At 40.7% G+C, this 22,396-nt stretch overlaps 2 protein-coding genes across 2 annotated transcripts; both read left to right on the forward strand.

Moving 5' to 3' along the window:
• Positions 1–11,025: 11,025 nt before the first annotated feature.
• Positions 11,026–12,400, forward strand: LOC129394796 (ret finger protein-like 4A). The gene is made up of 2 exons (XM_055104227.2): positions 11,026–11,311; positions 11,823–12,400. The coding sequence occupies exons 1-2, from the start codon at positions 11,026–11,028 to the stop codon at positions 12,398–12,400; spliced, it is 864 nt and encodes a 287-aa protein (XP_054960202.2).
• A 2,678-nt stretch (positions 12,401–15,078) lies between these two features.
• LOC129394797 (ret finger protein-like 4A) lies at positions 15,079–19,404 on the forward strand. The gene is made up of 3 exons (XM_055104229.2): positions 15,079–15,157; positions 17,775–18,069; positions 18,581–19,404. Exons 2-3 carry the CDS (start codon positions 17,784–17,786, stop codon positions 19,156–19,158), a joined length of 864 nt encoding a protein of 287 aa, XP_054960204.2. The 5' UTR covers positions 15,079–15,157; positions 17,775–17,783; the 3' UTR covers positions 19,159–19,404.
• Positions 19,405–22,396: the final 2,992 nt, after the last annotated feature.

The following is a 22,396-nucleotide window of genomic DNA, read 5'->3' on the forward strand; positions in this document are numbered from 1 at the left end:
CCACTCCTGGGTATCTACCCAGAGGAAAAGAAGTCATTATATGAAAAAGACACTTGCACACGCCTGTTTATAGCTGCACCATTCGCCACTGCAAAATCGTGGAACCAACCCAGATGCCCAGCAATCAACGAGTGGATGAAGAAACTGTGGTATATTTCACTTGTTCATTTCGCCAGTATTGATTCATTGATTCTCATTTCATTCTCAAGGTTATGCTATTGTCAATATTTAGTTTGGTATTCAAATTGGTCCACATTCGGCAAGTGGGACCCACTTCAATTTCATTTTCATTTCAAGATCCGGTGACACGTCCCCATCACTGATCCTTTTCTTTTTTCTTTCTTTCTTTCTTTTTTTTTTTTGAGACAGAGTCTCGCTCTGTCGCCCAGGCTGGAGTGCGGTGGCACGATCTCGGCTCACTGCAAGCTCCGCCTCCCGGGTTCACGCCATTCTCCTGCCTCAGCCTCCCGAGTAGCTGGGACTACAGGTGCCCGCGACCTCGCTCAGCTAATTTTTTTGGTATTTTTAGTACAGACGGAGTTTCACCGTGTTAGCCAGGATGGTCTCGATCTCCTGACCTCGTGATCCGCCCGCCTCGGTCTCCCAAAGTGCTGGGATTACAGGTGTGAGCTATCACTGATCCTTTTCTTATTTTCTGGGACTACAAGATATCCCAGGCTCCTCTAGTATTTCCCTTGCCCCAGCCCTGATTTAGCTATTTCTTCAAGGGGTCTTGATTTCTCTTACTGTAGAATAATATTTAAAATTCAAGATCTAGGTACCAGTTCACTGACTTTTGATAAAAATATATGCCCACATACTACCAACCCAGTCAAGATATGAGATGTGTCCACATTCCTAGAAAGTGCACATTCTTCAACAGTCAATGTCCCTTTCTAATATATGAAAACATGTTTGGTGCCAAAGCTTAAAACTAATAGTCCATAAAACTGTGATTCACCAGTTTATTTTAAAAGCTATTTCTACTGCAGGTTAATAAGAAATACATTACAGAAATGCATTGTTGCTTATGATCCTAACACTGTACGTGCCATTTTGTTCTATTTTTAACTTTAACTTTACAAAATTCTGAAATCTACATACTGTGTTTGTTAAGGACTGGAACGATAGACATAAAATTCAAATGTGACTGTGGATGAATGGATAAAGAAAGTGTGGCACATATACACAATGAAATACTATTCAGCCTTTAAAAAGAAGGAAATCCTGTTATTTGTAAGAACACGGATGAACCTGGAGGGTATTCTGGGTTTTTTCACTAGTCTTTCCATTTTTTTTTGTTTTTGTGGGTACAGAGTAGGGGTATATATTTATGGGGTACATGAGATATTTTGGTTCAGGCTTGCCATGTGTAATAATCACATCAAAATGTATAGAGTATCCATCACCTCAAGGATTTATCCCTTGTGTTACAAACAATCCAATTATACTCATTTAGTTTATTTTTATTTGTATTTTAAGACAGTCTCACTCTGTTGTCCAGGCTGGAGTGCAGTGGCACCATCTTAGCTCACCGCAACCTCTGCCTCCTGAATTCAAGCGACTCTCCTACCTCAGCCTCCTGAGTAGCTGGGATTACAGGTGCACACCACTGTGCCTGGCTAATTTTTGTATTTTTAGTAGAGGCGGGGTTTCACCATGTTGGCCAGGCTGGTCTTGAACTCCTAACCTCAGGTGATTCGACTGCCTCAGCCTTCCAAAATGCTGGGATTACAGGTGTGAGCCACCGTGCCCAGCCTCTTTTAGTTATTTTTTAAATGTACGTTAAGTTATTTTTTACTATAGTCAACAGGTTGTGCTAGCAAATCCTAAGTCCTATTCTTTCTATTTTTTAATACCAATTAACCATCCCCACTTCCCCCCCAAGTCCCCTCCGCTACAATTCCCAGCCTCTGGTAATCACCCTTCTACTCTGTCTCCATAAGTTCAATTGCTTTAATTTTTAGCTCCCACAGATAAGTGGGAAGTTTGTCTTTCTGTACCTGGCTTATTTCACTTAATGACTGGAGGACATTATGTTAGATGGAATAAGTCAGGCACAAAAAGACGAATATCCCATGGTCTCACTTATATGTGAAATCTAAAAGAAATTTGATCTCAGAAGTAGAGAGTAGAGTAGTGGTTATTAGAGGCTGAGGAAGGTAGGAGGAAGTAAGGAAATAAGAAGAGGTGAGTTAATCAGTTGAGGTCAAGAGTTCGAGACCATCCTGGCCAACAGGGCGAAACCCCTTCTCTACTAAAAATACAAAAATTAGCCAGACGTGGTGGTGGGAGCCTGTAATCCCAGCTACTCGGGAGGCTGAGGCAGGAGAATCACTTAAACCTGGGAGGTGGAGGTTGTAGTGAGTTGAGATAGCACCACTGCACTCCAGCCTGGGCAACAGAGTGAGACCCTATCTCAAAAAAAAAATTGACGGAAGGAAGGAATTCATAATAAATGTGGGTTTCCATGTTAAGCAAAAACATTTGTGGTAACCTCTCTATATATCATTAGTAAAACTCTTATTTCTGCCTAAATTAAAATATGATTGGATTAAGAAGGTGTGGCCTGATGTGATTAAGGTGGGAAGAGGTACCCTCTTCAATAAAAGCCTCTTGCCCATGGATGTCACTCCAAAACCAAATTATTTCAGAAGGTTCGAAGCCAAAAAAAAAAAAGCCAAAAAAAAAAAAAAAGCCACAATGGAAGAAAGGTAAATCCAATTTTATATAATTTACATTTCTACAAAGGGCAGAGAGAGCAAAGTCCAGGGAATTGGGTAATTTATTAATTCAGCAAGTGTTGTGTGAAGCCGTGAAGCCAACTCCATGCCAGGTACAGTGTGTGCACTGAGCCCTCTGCCCTGGCAGGTATTGGCAGGACTTCAATTTCAAAAGCCAGGCTGGTGTACCGACAAGGGCCTTCATTTTCCTTAATCAAATCATAGCTTCAAAGACTCTGCAGGACGGTGGCGAGTTGAGTTTTAGCCATTAACTTACTCAATTTCTCAGGTCCCGTTAGTTTTTCCCACAGTCATATTAGACCCGCTGGGGGAGTCGGAGGGTCTTTGAGTCTAGACCAGCGCTGTTCATAAGAAATATACTGTGACCCATATATGTAATGACAAATTTTCTAGATACACTAAAGAAAATGGAAAACAACATGTTGAATTAATTTTAACATCCAAAAGATTTGTCATTTTAACATGTAACCAATATTAAACAGCTATGAATGACGACCTTTTTCATCCAACATCATCACGATCTAGTGTGTGTTTTACACTCACAGTATGTCTCCATTCAGATAAACTCCATTTCAGCGGGTTGCTAGCCACATGCTGTTGGTGGCCACCATATTGGACAGCCCGGGTCTAGACCCTTTTACCACTTCAACTCTATGTGGAATAATGAACGATATTCTTCATTCCAGCTAGCATTTGAAATTCAGAAGTCAGCAGCCATGACTCTTCACATCTGTACCCGTATTGCCTGGTACAAGGGATATCACATAGTAGGTACACAATCCCTAAAGTGAAAGAACCCCAGTTCATTTGTCTCGTGGAATCTCCACGAAGAGGCACATTTTCCCCCCAGGCAGCAGCCACGGCTGAACATTCATGAGAAGCAAGTTGTCTTAACTGTCTGGCCTGTCTCGAGAAACCTGTATTCTTGAGATGTAGATACATCAGCTGCGTCAATTCACTGAAGATGAATCCCCAAAGTGGAGGGTGTATGGTGCCCTTTCTGTACCGTGGTCACTCAGAAGAATGAGATCAAGATCAACTGTCAACCGGGGAAGCCAGCTTCCAAGATCAAAGAACTAGAGCCACACCTGAGATCTGTTCTACAGCTGAACCAAGGATGCTGAAGTTCCAAGGTAAAGTATCTGCCCCACCTAGACCCTCCCCACAAAGGGCCTAGGGAAAAGCAACTGGGCAAAAGCCTCTTCACTTAATATTAGAAGGATTCTGGCTCCTAACATTGTATGCACCTTTGAGCATCAGTGGTTCTTGCCTCTGAGTATAGAACCACCTGGAGATTTTGAAGGAAATGGAATATTCAGGTCATGCCCTAGCCCTGTGCTGTCCAACAGGGTAGGGACTAGTGGCTCTGGACCACGAGAAATGCAGCTGGTACCTAGTGGAAAGGATGCTATTCTGTACATATCGGGTTCAATGAAATATATTACTGAAGTTAATCTTACCAGGTTTTTTTTATGTTTTTCAATGCAGCTACTAGTACATTTACAACGAGACATGCGGGTCATGTTATATTTCTTCAGGCAGCACTGGCCTACAACTTGAATATTTGTTAAATTGTCTGAGGATCTTATTAAAATGTGCATTCTGGTACTACACCTCTGGGATCTCCTGAGACTCAGGATTTCTGACAAGAGCCCAGAAATTTCTGACAAGAGCAGCTGATGGTGCTGGTTCCTGAACCATATGTTGTTTTGGGTTTTCTTTTCCCTCCTTTACTAAGTTCTTTTTTTTCTTTTCCTTCCAACTTGTATTTTAGGTTCATGGGGGTACATGTGCAGCTTTGTGACATGATAAACTGCATGCCTCAGGGGTTTGGTGTACAGACAGTTTCATCACCCAGGTAATGAGCACAGTACCTGAGAGGCAGTGTTTTGATTCTCACCCTCCTCCCACCCTCTACCCTTGCGTTGCCCCCAGTGTCTTTGTTCCCTTCTTTATGTCCATGTGACCTCAATGCTTAGCTCTCACGTCTAAGCGAGAACACGTGATATTTGCTTTCCTGTTCCCGTGTTATTTCACTTAGGACAGTGGCCTCCAGCTGGATCCATGTTACTGGAGAAGACATGATTTCATTCTTTGACTGTGTAGTATTGCATGGTGTATACGGGCCACATTTTCTTTATCCAGTCCACCACTCCTGGCCATCTAGGTTGATTCCATGTCTTTCCTAGCGTGGATGGTGTTGTGACGAACATGCACGTGCATGTGTCTTTATAATAGAAAAATAACAATAATCAAAATTTATACATTACATTGGTGCAGATTGTTTTACTCTAATTAGATTTTTTTTCAAGTTGGAGTCTCACTCACTCTGTTGTCCAGGCTGGAGTTCAGCGGCACAATCTCGGCTCACAGCAACCTCTGCTTCCTGGATTCACGTGATTCTCCTGCCTCAGCCTCTCAAGTAGCTGGAATTACAGGTGTGTGCCACCATGCCGGGCTAATTTTTGAACGTTTAGTAAAGACGAGGTTTCTCCATGTTGGCGAGGTTGGTGCCGAACTCCTGACCTCAAGTGATTCACCCGCCTCGTCTCCCCAAAATGCTGGGATCACAGGCAAGACCCGCCATGCCTAGCCTTGAATTAGATTTTAATAACATTTGTAAAAACAAAAGGAATTGAAAAACTTCTGTCGAACCTCTGTAGTGAGTTTTCACTTCAGTTATTTTACTTTATGCCCCTCAATTTCTAATTAGTTCATTTTTAAAATTTCTACTTGGTTATTGATATTTTCTATTTTGTGAGGTGTTACTCTTCTAATTTACTTCAGTTCTTTGCCTGTTGTTTCCTTTAGTTCTTTTGGTCCTCCTTAGACAGGTAATTTAGTCTGCAGACAGGAAGCCCAAGGTCTTGAGCACATTTATTACATCTTGTGACTTGTAGACATTCTGTTCTCTTTGTGTGCCTCATATATTTTTTGTTGAAAATTGGAAGTTTTCTGTGGCAGACGCAGATCAGATTCTCAAAGTTCACAGGTTTTTTTTTTGTTTTGTTATACTTGCGGGCTGTAGTTTTCTGTTTTTGTTTTGTTTTGTTTGGACTTAATGAAAATATTTTGCAAAAATTCTGTTTTTTCTCCTCTGTGTTCTCAGCTCATCCTGACTGACACTTCTTCTCACAGAACTTGGTGACTAGACGACCCACGTGAGTGCTTCCTTATATCCTGGACAAAACACAGAACCTAAAGAATTGTGAACAAAAGAATTCAGAGCCACAGTTGAGCAATAACATGCCCTGCCTGGTTCTGAGCCACCTCATCCATGCCCCGGCTGGACTGACAGTGGGGCCACGTGCTGGGCAGTGGCTCAGGGTGGGACCACAATGTCCTGGTTCACCTCAAATCCGTTTGCCGTACCAACACTGACAATGAGAGAAAGGAAGACAGTTTCCTTTGGAAACTGAGCCAAGCCCTGGGTTGTCAGAAACTCTGAGCTTCTCTTCATTGTTAAAGAAGAAAATGTGGCACATCTACATCATGGAATACTATGCAGCCATAAAAAAGGATGACTTCATGCCCTTTGTAGGCACATGGATGAAGCTGGAAACCATGATTCTCAGCAAAGTATCAGAAGATTGGAAAACCAAACACCACATGTTCTCACTCATAAGTGGGAGAGGAACAATGAGAACACATGGGCACAGGGAGAGGAACACCACACACTGGGACCTGTCGGGGGGCGGGGGGTTAGGGGAGGGACAGCATTAGGGAGAAATACCTAATGTAGGTGACGGGTTGATGGGTGCAGCAAGCCCACATGGCACATCTGTACCTATGTACCAAACCTGCACGTTCTGCACATGTACCCCAGAACTTAAAGTATAAGTAAAAAAAAAAAAAAAAAAGAAAAGTCTGCTTGTACAGTGAACAGGGCCTGGGGATCGGAAGCCACCGACGCCAACCATTTACGTCCGCTTCTGTCACACGCCTGCAGGGACAGGGCATGGAGAATACAGACCTCGCTGACTGGGATGTTGAAGGACAGGTTTTTATTCAAACACAGAAGAACCCTAAAGTACTGAACTGCACATGAGAGCGGGCAAGGAAACTTTATCACTGTCTTAATAGAAGGCAGCGGAGCTGCTTTCTGTGAAAAGATGCAATTGGAAAAGATGTGGAAAGTATCTAACACCCAAACCAACCCCACCAGTGTGCCAGCAATCCTAAGACGCTCTTCTCTAATTCTGAACAGAAGAACTCCGCTTCCAAGACATGAGCATGAATGCAATTCCAGGCTGTAAGATATTTTGGGAGAATATTAGAGAGGCAAATCAACCCACTGGGCTTGGTGCTTTCCACAACTGAGGCCACCTGGTATTCCCAAAGAGCACAGAAATTTTGTTCAAGCTTTACTGAAAGCAGATAAAAATTAAAAGATGTGAGGGATCAGTGCTCCAGGAACCTGGGTCCATAAAATTACAAGCTGGAGAATAACTGCTCCCAGAAATGTGAGTATATTTTAAAAGGATTTATATGAGAAAATAAACCAATTAAAATTATGCGAGAAGAGATAAGCATTTTCTCCCTGCATGCATATGTGTAGATACGGTATGTGTGTGTACATGGACATACAGGTGGCAGATTATATTACAGATGCCAATCAATGAAGAAATGCAATGTGCAAGGATTTCATCTAATATATGCACCACAACGTAGAGATTTGTGTTTCTCCATTTGCCTTCAGGAGACAAAAGGAATTGAGAACTGCCTGGGCTTTAAATAGGAAAGAAGAGAACCTAGCAATCACTAGAGAATGATTACTGTGGAGATGATTGAATTAAAGACTATTAATTTAATCACATTAATGTAATCAAATCCTTTCCCACCTGACCTCCAGTCTCCCACTTTTACGTTCTTATCCATGAACTCTGATCCCCTATAATATATTTAATACATGAGGAACCCATTTTTGAACATGTTTAAAGAGGAAATGAATCTCATTTTACTTATGTTGTGATGTAAGGGAAATAGAAAGATTGTAACAGTATCTTTTACCTTTCATTTTAGATGCTGCAACTACAAAGAAAAACCGGACTTTCACTGGCTGAATGATTGTCTGGAAAGCGTTTTGGGATTTCTTTCCTAAGCTTTTTAATTAGAATCTTTACATTATAGAGAAAATGTTTTTGAGAGTTGAGTGTGGTCTGTGGAGTGTCCTATTAGTAATGACTTCTGAGTAGGTTTAACTCATCTCTTTTATTGAAATGTGAAAAGGTGTTACATTTATAATAGAAAACTCTTGGAAAGTCGCACCGTTCATTTGAGAGGAATTTTAAATGTCAACCCAAATTTTAAGATTTTAATTAATTTTAATTAATTTCCAAATTTTAATCAATAGGCATAATATTCAAGATCTTATCTAAAAATTATTGCATGGCAATATTTTGTCCTTGTTAATTAAAAAATAACACTGAAAACACAATCGTCTTCCTTTACGGTAAAAACCTGTCCAAAATTAACCATCTCAATGATGGCAGAATGAAATCAGAATCTGATTGGATTAAAAAGGAGGGAAAGGGTGTGGCTAAGGTGGGTGGAGACATCCTCTCGTATAAAAGCCCCTGGCAGGCAGCTCTCACTCCAGATCTGAGCTGTCCAGAGAAGCAGCTGGAGGACAGGGGAGAATCTCCAGAAGGAGAGGTGAGTTCAATCTCTTGGAATTCATTTTTACAAAAGGCGTATGAGAGTCTAGGGGAATGCAATAATGACTTGATTCCACAAGTGTTGTCTGAGGCCAACTCCATGACAGACACACTGTATTTCTGGAGGATAATGGGACCTCTGCCCTGGTAACAGTTAGGTAAGTCTTAGATTTTCAATACCAAGACAAGAGACGTGACAATCACCATTTGCTTGAATTTCATCAGAATTTGGTAGACTTTCTGAAATGATGGACAGAGTTTCGGTGGCTGCGTTATTCAACGTCAGGTTTTCCTATGGGTTTGGTATTGTTTTCCTATTCTCCCCTTCCCACAACCCCTGGCAACCATCATTCTTCTCTTATTTTCTGATTTTTTTTTGTTCCGTTTTTTGTTCCTTTTAATTCAGAAAGAGAAAGGGAAGGAAATGAAAAGCAAAGTTTGTTTACATTAGTATTGCGGAAAAGATCTGGCCGGATGATGGGACCTACTTCTTCCAGGATGGGGATTCATTATTTCTTTAATTGTTTTGAGACAGTGTCTCGCTCTGTCTGCCAGGCTGCAGTGCAGTGGCTATTTTCTGATTCTATGAGATCAGTCAAGTCAGATTCCACATAACTGAGATCATACAGTGTTTACATCCCTCAGCCTCACTTATTTCACTTCCCATCATGCCCTCGGCCTTCATCCACATTGGTGCAATGCCAGAATTGCCTTCTTTTATATGGTAGAATAATCCAATGTATATATGAGCATTTCCTCATCCATTTTTCTCTCACAGACTCTGGGGTTGGTTCCATGGCTCTTGTGAATAACGCTGCAGAGAACCTGAGAGTGCAGATGTCTCTTTGACATGCTGACCTCTTTCTTTCACGTAGAAACACAGAAGTAGGGTTGCTAGAACACAGGCAGTTCTATTCTTCATGTTTTCAGAAACCTCCCTACTATTTTCTGTAGTGGTTGTACCATTTTCTTTCCCACCAACAGTGCACAAGGGTTCCCCTTTCTCCACATCCTTACCAACACTTATCTTTTGTCTTTTTGATCATAGCCATCCTAGCAGAGAGGGGATAATACCTCATCGCGGTTTTGTTGCTGGAAGGCTCAGGAGGCTCTCTGGCTGCCAGAGAGACCCCAGTCCCAGCCAGTTTCCAGGTTCTGGATGCTGTTGGGAGAACGAATTCAGGGATGAGCCAGAATGAAGTGAAAGGCAAGAAGTTTCTATTCCAGAGCAAAAGCACACTGTTAGGAGAGAAGTGTGGGCGTGATTCTGAAAGCTCGTGGCGCTCAATGGAGTTCGGGGTTTCTATTTTTGTCAGTCCTTCTAAATAGGACGTGAGCTAATCATTAGGTTTTCTAGGAAAAAAGCAGAGAGTTTTTAGAATTGGTGAGGTACCCATTTTTGTACTACATATGGGCATGCTGGGGTCAGCCGTGACACTGCAGAGTGTGTGATTTAGTGTGGTAATGACCATGGTCATTACTGTGGCAATGCTTTCAACCAGCTTCACTCCCTCCGGTTTTTTAGCACCTCATGAGCCCAGGTTCCTCCTTGTCCTTGTAATTTTAATGACAAGTGGCCAATTTTAACAGCCACTGTTTTGGTCTTATGTGAAACTGTCACTGGATACGTTCTCCATTCTCTTGTGACCACACAATATTCCTGCCTCAGTTTAAATTGCATTTCTCGGATGGTGAGTGAGGTTGAGCTTGTTCTTCAGTACTTGCTGGTCGTTGGTGTGTGCTTTTCAGAGAAATGTCTATTCAGGTTTTTGCCCATTGGAATTTGGATTATTTTGGCTTTTTTTTCTTTTTGCTACGGCCTTGAAAGTGTTCCTTATATATTTTGGATATTAATCCACTGTCATATATATGGCTGCTTGTTTGGTTTCTTTTAGTTCTGTTTTTTGCTTTTTTTTTTTTCCTCGCTATGCAGAAGATTCAGTTTTACCTGGTACGACTTATTGGTATTTTGTGTCTTGTCCTTTTGGTGCGCTATCAGGGTTTTCACCACATCCACTTTGCACAGTTGGGGAAGTAGAAGGTCTTCAAATGGACTCCAGCAGTGTCCAATAGAAACATAAGATAACCCATATATGTAATTGTAAATTCATTTTCTGGTAGTCACGTAAAATAGAACAAAACAAACCTAATGAATTTTAACTCAAAATATACTATCGTTTAACATGTGAGCAACTTTAAACGTTCTCAAGCAGATAGTTTACATTCTCTTTTCCCCCTTATGTCTTCAAAAATAAGAGTATATTTGGCTCACAGCACATCTCCATTCAGATACGCCCCATTTCAGGACTCAATAGCCATTTGTCACTGGTGGCTACCATATCAAACAGCTCAGGTCTAGACTCCTTTCCTCTTTCAACTCAAAGTCTTTCGGTGAATCATGCCCTTTATTCCAATGAGTAATACAGATATTAGAAGTTCAGGGCCTCGAGTCATTGACATTTGTATTCATGTTTGTGTCTTCATCACTAGCAGTAGTGATTTTAAGTATCGTGCCATGATAGCTCCATGCATGTAAAGATAAAAGCCCCACACACTATCAGCTGTTCATTCAGCTCGTGGAAATTCTAATTCCGTGTTCATTTTTTTTTCTATAGACATTTGCCATGGCTGAGCACTTCAAACAGGTCATTAGATGTCCTGTGTGCCTAAAAGATCTTGAAGAAGCTGTGCAACTGAAATGTGGATATGCCTGCTGCCTCCAGTGCCTCAATTCACTCCAGAAGGAGCCCGATGGGGAAGGTTTACTGTGCCGTTTCTGCTCTGTGGTCTCTCAGAAGGATGACATCAAGCCCAAGTACAAGCTGAGGGCGCTGGTTTCCATCATCAAGGAACTAGAGCCCAAGCTGAAAAAGGTTCTAACAATGAACCCAAGGATGAGGAAGTTTCAAGGTAAGGAATCTATAGGACCTGCCACAACCCATAAAAGGCACTGGGAAAATGACTTTCAAACATTTCTTCATTAAACATAGGCATTAGCAGGATATCTAGCATCTAAAACTTCCATGCTTCACAAACAACAGCAGTTCTCACCTTTGCGTAGAGATTTTCATGGAATCTGTGCAAGTTTGTAGAATACTTTGGAGCGCAAGCTACTGTCTTCTTTTATGTATCGTGTGTGCTAAATGGAAAACTAATTTTCATCAAATTATCCACTAACTTATTTGTACAGGCATTTCTAATATGAATAACGTGGACTTGTTACAATGATCATATTCATGCAATCTATAGATACAATTTAACCTCATCAGGCGGCCAAACAAGTTTCCCCAGGAAATTTTGATTTGGGAAAGAAAGTAGAATAAGAGCAAAAGTGAATAATGCGTTTAAGTGTTTGCAGTCAAAGGGCAGAGGGAGTCTGTAGTGTGTGTCTTTGCTGAACTCCTGGTTCTTCTTTGCACAGTGGATATGACGTTGGATGTGGACACAGCCAACAACTATCTCATCATTTCTGAAGACCTGAGGAGTTTCCAAAGTGGGGATTTGAGCCACAATAGGAAGGAGCAAGCTGAGAGGTTCGACACAGCCCTGTGCGTCCTGGGCACCCCTCGCTTCACTTCCGGCCGCCATTACTGGGAGGTGGACGTGGGCACCAGCCAAGTGTGGGATGTTGGTGTGTGCAAGGAATCTGTGAACCGACAGGGGAAGATTGAGCTTTCTTCAGAACACGGCTTCTTGACTGTGGGTTGCAGAGAAGGAAAGGTCTTTGCTGCCAGCACTGTGCCTATGACTCCTCTCTGGGTGAGTCCCCAGTTGCACAGAGTGGGGATTTTCCTGGATGTAGGTATGAGGTCCATTGCCTTTTACAATGTTAGTGATGGGTGCCATATCTACACATTCATCGAGATTCCTGTTTGCGAGCCATGGCGTCCATTTTTTGCTCATAAACGTGGAAGTCAAGATGATCAGAGCATCCTGAGTATCTGTTCTGTGATCAATCCAGCCAGTGCCCGTGCCCCAGTTTCTTCTGGGGGAAAGTAAATAAACATTTCAACATAATCATCTTTAGGAAGTTTCAGTGCGCCCATAGCCATAGCTAAGAACTTTTCTGCTAGATACACATAGGTAGAAAGAGACCGAAGGGGAAGAGCCATCACTCTGTGAACCATGAACAGAAAGCAATTATATTAATGAGGGGAAAATTACATTGTACTTAAAGTTTGTCATGTTGTTTTCTTTGGGGCTTATGTTTACATTTCTGTTCAATAAATATTTTCAAAATTCAGATTCATTTGCCAATGTGTTCTGTTTTCTGCAAGATTAGTGTAGTATGTGTTATGGAAGTTATGAACGAAATAATAATTTGAATGTGACCCAACACAGTAACTGAATTTCAAATGATAAGGACCTATGAATACAGCAAAATTATATATGTTCATGTATTCAGTTTAACCCAACAACTGAACACTGACATTCATTTCAAGTGCACACTGAGTGTTTGCCACGAATATGTGTGGTCTTAGAGAGATCTCATTAGCTTTAAAATTGAAATACTATACACCCTCTCCCATGACGGCAACAGAGTCAAATTGGAAATCAGTAACAGGAAGAAATCCATAAATTCTCCACATACATGCAAATTAAATAACCACTTCTAAATAAAATGATCAAATATGAAATGACAATGGAAATTACAGCTATCCTGAGTTGAATGAAAAGCACACATTTACAAAATTTCTAGATGTGGTTGAAGCTCAGTGAGAAACTCCTAATAGGAAGAAAATATCGTAATCAATCACCTTAATTTCTACTTGAACTTACTTCACTAAGAGCAATTCAATTGTCAGCATTTTGATCAAAACCATCTGACAAGTATCTGGGAAGTTCCAGACATTCTCACATCTTCCTGTCTTCTTCTGAGCCCTCCAAACGGTTGCAACCTCTACCCGTTACCCAGTTCCAAAGTCGCTTCCACATTTTCAGTTACCTTAATAGCAGTGCCTCACTCCTGGTACCGATATTCTATATCAGTATATTCTCACACTGCTCTAAAGAATTACCGGAGACTCAGTAATTTATGAAGAAAAGAGGTTTCATTAATTTATAGTTCTGCAGGTCGCACGGGGAACATCACTGGGTGGCCTCGGGAAACTGAACAATCATGGAGGAAGGCAAAGGGGAAGCGTACATGAGAGCGGGCAAGGAAACTTTACCACTGTCTTAGTAGAAGCCAGCGGAGCTGCTTTCTGTGAAAAGATGCAATTGGAAAAGAGGTGGAAAATATCTAACACCCAAACCAACCCCACCAGTGTGCCAGCAATCCTAAGACGCTCTTCTCTAATTCTGAACGGAAGAACTCCGCTTCCAAGACATGAGGATGAATGCAATTCCAGGCTGTAAGATATTTTGGGAGAATATTAGAGAGGCAAATCAACCCACTGGGCTTGGTGCTTTCCACAACTGAGGCCACCTGGTATTCCCAAAGAGAACAGAAATTTTATTCAAGCTTTACTGAAAGCAGATAAAAATTAAAAGATGTCAGGGATCAGTGCTCCAGGAACATGGGTCCGTAAAATTACAAGCTGGAGAATAACTGCTCCCAGAAATGTGAGTATATTTTAAAAGGATGTATATGAGAAAATAAACCAATTAGAATTATGCGAGAAGAGATAAGCGTTTTCTCCCTGCATGCATATGTGTAGATACGGTATGTGTGTGTACATGGACATACAGGTGGCAGATTATATTATAGATGCGAATCAATGAAGAAATGCAATGTGCAAGGATTTCATCTAATATATGCACCGCAACGTAGAGATTTGTGTTTCTCAATTGGCCTTCACGAGACAAAAGGAATTGAGAACTGCCTTGGCTTTGAATAGGAAAGAAGAGATCTAGCAATCACTAGAGAGTGACTACTGTGGAGATGATTGAATTAAAGACTATTAATTTAATCACATTAATGTAATCAAATCCTTTCCCACCTGACCTCCAGTCTCCCACTTTTACGTTCTTATCCATGAACTCTGATCCCCTATAATATATTTAATACATGAGGAACCCAATTGTGAACATTTTTAAAGAGGAAATGAATCTCATTTTACTTATGTTGTGATGTAAGGGAAATAGAAAGATTGTAACAGTATCTTTTACCTTTCATTTTAGATGCTGCAAATAAAAAGAAAAACCGGACTTTCACTGGCTGACTGATTGTCTGGAAACCGTTTTGGGATTTCTTTCCTAAGCTTCTTAATTAGAATCTTTACATTATAGAGAAAATGTTTTTGAGAGTTGAGTGTGGTCTGTGGAGTGTCCTGTTAGTAACGACTACTGGGTAGGTTTAACTCACCTCTTTTATTGAAATGTGAAAAGGTGTTACGTTTATAATAGAAAATTCTTTGAAAGTCGCACCGTTCATTTGAGAGGAATTTTAAATGTCACCCCAAATTTTAAGATTTTAATTAATTTTAATTAATTTCCAAATTGTAATCAATAGACATAATATTCAAGATCTTATCTAAAAAATATTACATGGCAATATTTTGTCCGTTTTCATTAAAAAATAACACTGAAAACACAATCGTCTTCTTTTATGGTAAAAACCTGTCCAAAAGTAATAATCTCAATGATGGCAGAATGAAATCAGAATCTGATTGGATTAAATAGGAGGGAAAGGGTGTGGCTAAGGTGGGTGGAGAGACCCTCTGGTATAAAAGCCCCTGGCAGGCAGCTCTCACCCCAGATCTGAGCTGTCCGCAGAAGCAGCTGGAGACCAGGGGAGAAACTCCAGAAGGAGAGGTGAGTTCAATCTCTTGGAATTCATTTTTACAAAAGGCGTATGAGAGTGTAGGGGAATGCAATAATGTCTTGATTCCACAAGAGTGGTCTGAGGCCAACTCCATGACAGACACACTGTATTTCTGGAGGATAATGGGACCTATGCCCTGGTAACAGTTAGGTAAGTCTTAGATTTTCAATACCAAGGCGAGAGACGTGACAATCTCCATTTGCTTGAATTTCATCAGAATTTGGTAGACTTTCTGAAATGATGGACAGAGGTTCGGTGGCTGCGTTATTCAACGTCAGGTTTTCCTATGGGTTTGGTATTGTTTTCCTATTCTCCCCTTCCCACAACCCCTGGCAACCATCATTCTTCTCTTATTTTCTGATTTTTTTCTTCAGTTTTTTGTTCCTTTTAATTCAGAAAGAGAAAGGGAAGGAAATGAAAAGCAAAGGTTGTTTAAATTACTATTGCGGAAAAGATCTGGCCGGATGCTGGGACCTACCTCTTCCAGGATGGGGACTCATTATTTCTTTAATTGTTTTGAGACAGTGTCTCGCTCTGTCTGCCAGGCTGGAGTGCAGTGGCTATGTTCTGATTCTATGAGATCAGTCAACTCAGATTCCACATAACTGAGATCAGACAGTGTTTACTTCCCTCAGCCTCCCTTGTTTCACTTCCCATGATGCCCTCGGCCTTCATCCACATGGGTATAATGCCAGAATTGCCTTCTTTTTTATGGTAGAATAATCCGATGTATATATCACCATTTCCTCATCCATTTTTCTCTCACAGACTCTGGGGTTGGTTCCATGGCTCTTGTGAATAACGCTGCAGAGAACCTGAGAGGGCAGATGTCTCTTTGACATGCTGACCTCTTTCTTTCACGTAGAAACACAGAAGTAGGGTTGCTGGAACACAGGCAGTTCTATTCTTCATGTTTTCAGAAACCTCCCTACTATTTTCTGTAGTGGTTGTACCATTTTGTTTCCCACCAACCGTGCACAAGGGTTCCCCTTTCTACACATCCTTACCAACACTTATCTTTTGTCTTTTTGATCATAGCCATCCTAGCACAGAGGGGGGTAATATCTCACCGCGGTTTTGTTGCTGGAAGGCTCAGGAGGCTCTCTGGATGCCAGAGAGACCCCAGACCCAGCCAGTTTCCAGGTTCTGGATGCTATCGGGAGAACGAATTCAGGGATGAGCCAGAATGAAGGGAAAGGCGAGAAGTTTCTATTCCAGAGCAAAAGCACACTGTTAGGAGAGAAGTGTGGGCGTGATTCTGAAAGCTCGTGGCGCTCAATGGAGTTCGGGGTTTCTATTTTTGTCAGTCCTTCTAAATAGGAGGTGAACTAATCATTAGGTTTTCTAGGAAAAAAGCAGAGATTTTTTAGAATTGGTGAGGTACCCATTTTTGTACTACATATGGGCATGCTGGGGTCAGCCGTGACACTGCAGAGTGTGTGATTTCGTGTGGTAATGAGCATGGTCATTACTGTGGCAATGCTTTCAACCAGCTTCACTCCCTCCGGTTTTTTAGCACCTCATGAGCCCAGGTTCCTCCTTGTCCTTGTAATTTTAATGACAAGTGGCTACTTTTAAAAGCCACTGTTTTGGTCTTATGTGAAACTGTCACTGGATACGTTCTCCATTCTCTTGTGACCACACAGTATTCCTGTCTCAGTTTAAATTGCATTTCTCGCATGGTGAGTCAAGTTGAGCTTGTTCTTCAGTACTTGCTGGTCATTGGTGTGTGCTTTTCAGAGAAATGTCTATTCAGGTTTTTGCCCACTGGAATTTGGATTATTTTGGCTTTTTTTTCTTTTTGCTACGGCCTTGAAAATATTCCTTATATATTTTGAATATTAATCCACTGTCATATATAAGGCTGCTTGTTTGGTTTCTTTTAGTTTTTTTTTTTTTGCTTTTTTTTTTTCCCGCTATGCAGAAGATTCAGTTTTACCTGGTACGACTTATTTGTATTTTGTGTCTTGTCCTTTTGGTGCGCTATCAGGGTTTTCACCACATCCACTTTGCACAGTTGGGGAAGTAGAAGGTCTTCAAATGGACTCCAGCACTGTCCAATAGAAACATAAGATAACCCATATATGTAATTGTAAATTCATTTTCTGGTAGTCACATAAAATAGAACAAAACAAACCTAATGAATTTTAACTCAAAATATACTATCGTTTAACATGTGAGCAACTTTCAACGCTCTCGAGCAGATAGTTTACGTTCTCTTTTCCCCCTTATGTCTTCAAAAATAAGAGTATATTTGGCTCACAGCACATCTCCATTCAGATACGCCCCATTTCAGGTCTCAATAGCCATTTGTCACTGGTGGCTACCATATCAAACAGCTCAGGTCTAGACTCCTTTACTCTTTCAACTCAAAGTCTTTCGGTGAATCATGCCCTTTATTCCAATGAGTATTACAGATATTAGAAATTCAGGACCTCAAGTCATTGACATTTGTATTCATGTTTGTGTCTTCATCACTAGCAGTAGTGATTTTAAGTATCGTGCCATGATAGCTCCATGCATGTAAAGATAAAAGCCCCAGACACTATCAGCTGTTCATTCAGCTCGTGGAAATTCTAATTCCGTGTTCATTTTTTTTTTCTATAGACATCTGCCATGGCTGAGCACTTCAAACAGGTCATTAGATGTCCTGTCTGCCTGAAAGATCTTGAAGAAGCCGTGCAACTGAAATGTGGATATGCCTGCTGCCTCCAGTGCCTCAATTCACTCCAGAAGGAGCCCGATGGGGAAGGTTTACTGTGCCGTTTCTGCTCTGTGGTCTCTCAGAAGGATGACATCAAGCCCAAGTACAAGCTGAGGGCGCTGGTTTCCATCATCAAGGAACTAGAGCCCAAGCTGAAAAAGGTTCTAACAATGAACCCAAGGATGAGGAAGTTTCAAGGTAAGGAATCTATAGCACCTGCCACAACCCATAAAAGGCACTGGGAAAACGACTTTCAAACATTTCTTCATTAAACATAGGCATTAGCAGGATATGTAGCATCTAAAACTTCCATGCTTCACAAACAACAGCAGTTCTCACCTTTGCGTAGAGATTTTCATGGAATCTGTGCAAGTTTGTAGAATACTTTGGAGAGCAAGCTACTGTCTTCTTTCATGTATCATATGTGCTAAATGGAAAACTAATTTTCATCAAATTATCCACTAACTTATTTGGAGAGGCATTTCCAATATGGATAAGGTGGACTTGTTACAATGATCATATTCATGTAATCTGTAGATAAAATTGAACCTCCTCAGGTGGCCAAACAAGTTTCCCCAGGAAATTTTGATTTGGGAAAGAAAGTAGAATAAGAGTAAAAGTGAATAATGCGTTTAAGTGTTTGCAGTCAAAAGACAGAGGGAGTCTGCAGAGTGTGTCTTTGCTGAAATCCTGGTTCTTCTTTGCACAGTGGATATGACGTTCGATGTGGACACAGCCAACAACTATCTCATCATTTCTGAAGACCTGAGGAGTTTCCGAAGTGGGGATTTGAGCCAGAATAGGAAGGAGCAAGCTGAGAGGTTCGACACAGCCCTGTGCGTCCTGGGCACCCCTCGCTTCACTTCCGGCCGCCATTACTGGGAGGTGGACGTGGGCACCAGCCAAGTGTGGGATGTGGGCGTGTGCAAGGAATCTGTGAACCGACAGGGGAAGATTGAGCTTTCTTCAGAACACGGCTTCTTGACTGTGGGTTGCAGAGAAGGAAAGGTCTTTGCTGCCAGCTCTGTGCCTATGACTCCTCTCTGGGTGAGTCCCCAGTTGCACAGAGTGGGGATTTTCCTGGATGTAGGTATGAGGTCCATTGCCTTTTACAATGTTAGTGATGGGTGCCATATCTACACATTCATCGAGATTCCTGTTTGCGAGCCATGGCGTCCATTTTTTGCTCATAAACGTGGAAGTCAAGATGATCAGAGCATCCTGAGTATCTGTTCTGTGATCAATCCAGCCAGTGCCAGTGCCCCAGTTTCTTCTGGGGGAAAGTAAATAAACATTTCAACATAATCATCTTTAGGAAGTTTCAGTGCGCCCATAGCCATAGCTAAGAACTTTTCTGCTTGATACACATAGGTATAAAGGGACAGAAGGGGAAGAGCCATCACTCTGTAAACCATGAACAGAAAGCAATTATATTAATAAGGGGAAAATTACATTGTACTTAAAGTTTGTCATGTTGTTTTCTTTGGGGCTTATGTTTATATTTCTGTTCAATAAATATGTTGAAAATTCAGATTCATTTGCCAATGTTTTCTATTTTCTGCAAGATTAGTGGAGTATGTGTTATGGAAGTTATGAACGAAATAATAATTTGAATGTGACCCAACACAGTAACTGAATTTCAAATGATAAGGACCTATGAATACGGCAAAATTATATATGTTCATGTATTCAGTTTAACTCAACAACTGAACACTGACATTCATTTCAAGTGCACACTGAGTGTTTGCCACGAATATGTGTGGTCTTAGAGAGATCTCATTAGCTTTAAAATTGAAATACTATACACCCGCTCCCATGACGGCAACAGAGTCAAATTGGAAATCAATAACAGGAAGAAATCCACAAATTCTCCACATACATGCAAATTAAATAACCACTTCTAAATAAAATGATCAAATATGAAATGACAATGGAAATTACAGCTATCCTGAGTTGAGTGAAAAGCACACATTTACAAAATTTCTAGATGCGGTTGAAGCTCACTGAGAAACTCCTAATAGGAAGAAAATATCGTAATCAATCACCTTAATTTCTACTTGCACTTACTTCACTAAGAGCAATTCAATTGTCAGCATTTTGATCAAAACCATCTGACAAGTATCTGGGAAGTTCCAGACATTCTCACATCTTCGTGTCTTCTTCTGAGCCCTCCAAACGTTTGCAACCTCTGCCCGTTACCCAGTTCCAAAGTCGCTTCCACATTTTCAGGTACCGCAATGGCAGTGCCTCACTCCTGGTACCGATATTCTATATCAGTTCATTCTCACACGGCTCTAAAGAACTACCGGAGACTGGGTCATTTATGAAGAAAAGAGGTTTCATTAATTTATAGTTCTGCAGGTCGCACGGGGAACATCACTGGGTGGCCTCGGGAAACTGAACAATCATGGAGGAAGGCAGAGGGGAAGCGAGTCCCTTTTTCACATCGTGACAGGAAAGAGAGAAAAAGGAAAGTGCCATACACTTTGAAATCATCAGATCTTGTGAGCACTCACTCACGATCATGGGAACAGCGTGGAGGGAATCCGTCCCCGTGATCCAATCATTTCCCACCTGGTCCCTCCCCCAACACTGAGGATTACAATTCAACATGAGATTTGGCTGGGGACACAGAGCCAAACTGTATCACTTGATATGATCCCACAGAATACTATTAATTTTCATTCAGTCTTTTATTTCTTAACAAATGGTGGTAAAGTATATATAATTGACCATCTTAACCATTTTTAAGTGTAAATGTCAATGGTATTTATGATGTCCATATTATTTTGCCACCATCACTGCCATTCATCTCCAGAAATCATTTCATCTTCCAAAATTGAAACTGTATACCCATCCTAGCCCTCTTTTAAATTCACCTATTTGTTGTCTCGCCTGAGTGCCTTCTGTATTCTGGATATTAACCCCTTATCGGATGTATGGTTTGCAAATATTTTCTCCCACTGTGTAGATTGCCCCTTCAACTTATTGTTTCCTTTGTTGTGCAGCAGCTTTTACATGTGATGCAATCCCACTTGTCTATGTTTGCTTTTGTTGCCTGTGGTTTAGGTGGTTATATCAAAAAAAAAGTTTGCCCAGACAAATTTCTTAGATCTTTGCCCCTGTGTTTTCATCTGATAGTTTTACCATTTCAGGTCTTTCATTTAACTCTTTTCTCCGTTTTGAGTTGATTCATGCATGCAGTTTGATGTAAAGATACAATTGTATTCTTCTCTGTGTGGATGAGTTCATGGAGCACAATTTATTGAAGGGGCTGTACTTTCCCCATTTTGTATTGTGGATCCTTTGTCAAAAATCAATTTGCCACATGTGCACGGGTTTATATGGGAGCTTTCTGTCCTGTTTCATTGGTAGAAACAGCTGTTTTTATTCTAGTACCATGTCGTTTTGATTATAATAGTTTTATAATATATTTTAAAATCAAGTAGTGTGATGTCTACAGCTGTGAGATTTTTCTGCATATGATTGTTTTAACTATTTGGGGTCTTTTGTGGCTTCACACAAATTTTAGGACTTTTTTCTCTTTTTCTGTGGAAAATGACAATTGTGATTGGGATTGCATTGAATGTGTGGATCCTTTTGAGTGTATGGACATTTTAACAATATTAATTCTAATCCATGAACATGAGATATCCTTTTATTTGTGTTTTTGTCAATTTTGTTCATTGGTATTTTATACTTTTTATTGTACAGGTCTTTCTCCTTCTTCATTGAATTTACTCTTATGTTTGATTTTCTTATTGTTATTTTAATTGGAATTATTATTATGATATTTGGAGAGAGAGTCTCTCTCTGTTTTCCTGGCTGGAGTGCAGTGCAATGATCTCAGCTCACTGCAGACTCCTGCCGCAGGCCCCCAAGTAGCTGAGATTACAGGTAGCAGTCACCATGCCCAGCTCATTTTTGTCTTTTTGGTAGAGATAGAGTTTCACCATTTTGGCCAGGCTGGTCTCGAATTCCTGACCACAAGTGATCTGCCCACTTTGGCCTCCCAGTATGCTGGGATTACAGGTGTGAGCCACCATACCTGGCCTGGAATTATTGTTTATTTTCTTTTTTAGATGGTTTATTTACAATTCATAAAAATGCTAAGAATTTTTGTTTGTTGATTCTGTGTCTTGCACCTTCACTGAATTCATTTATCAGTCCTAACAGAATTTGTTGGAGTTTTTAGGGTTTTCTCTATATAAGATGGTGTCATCGGCAGTGACAATTTCACTTGCCTTGAATTAGATTTTAATAACATTTATAAAAACCAAAAAAATGGAAAAACTTCTGTCGAACCTCTGTAGTGAGTTTTCATTTCAGTTATTTTACTTTATGCCCCTCAATTTCTAATTAGTTCATTTTTAAAATTTCTACTTGGTTATTGATATTTTCTATTTTGTGAAGTGTTACTCTTCTAATTTACTTCAGTTCTTTGCCTGTTGTTTCCTTTAGTTCTTTTGGTCCTCCTTAGACAAGTAATTTAGTCTGCAGAGAGGAAGCCCAAGGGCTTGAGCAC

This window comes from Pan paniscus, chromosome 20 (assembly GCF_029289425.2).
Source record: "Pan paniscus chromosome 20, NHGRI_mPanPan1-v2.0_pri, whole genome shotgun sequence".
In the NCBI taxonomy this organism is placed as follows: domain Eukaryota; kingdom Metazoa; phylum Chordata; class Mammalia; order Primates; family Hominidae; genus Pan; species Pan paniscus.

Bases quoted from the DNA above. Each gene is read 5' to 3' on its own strand.
- LOC129394796 (XM_055104227.2), top strand. From the start codon at position 11,026: ATGGCTGAGCACTTCAAACAGGTCATTAGATGTCCTGTGTGCCTAAAA. The intron at 11,312-11,822 runs GTAAGGAATCTA...TTCTTTGCACAG, and splicing joins AAGGATGAGGAAGTTTCAAG to TGGATATGACGTTGGATGTG.
- LOC129394797 (XM_055104229.2), top strand. From the start codon at position 17,784: ATGGCTGAGCACTTCAAACAGGTCATTAGATGTCCTGTCTGCCTGAAA. The intron at 18,070-18,580 runs GTAAGGAATCTA...TTCTTTGCACAG, and splicing joins AAGGATGAGGAAGTTTCAAG to TGGATATGACGTTCGATGTG.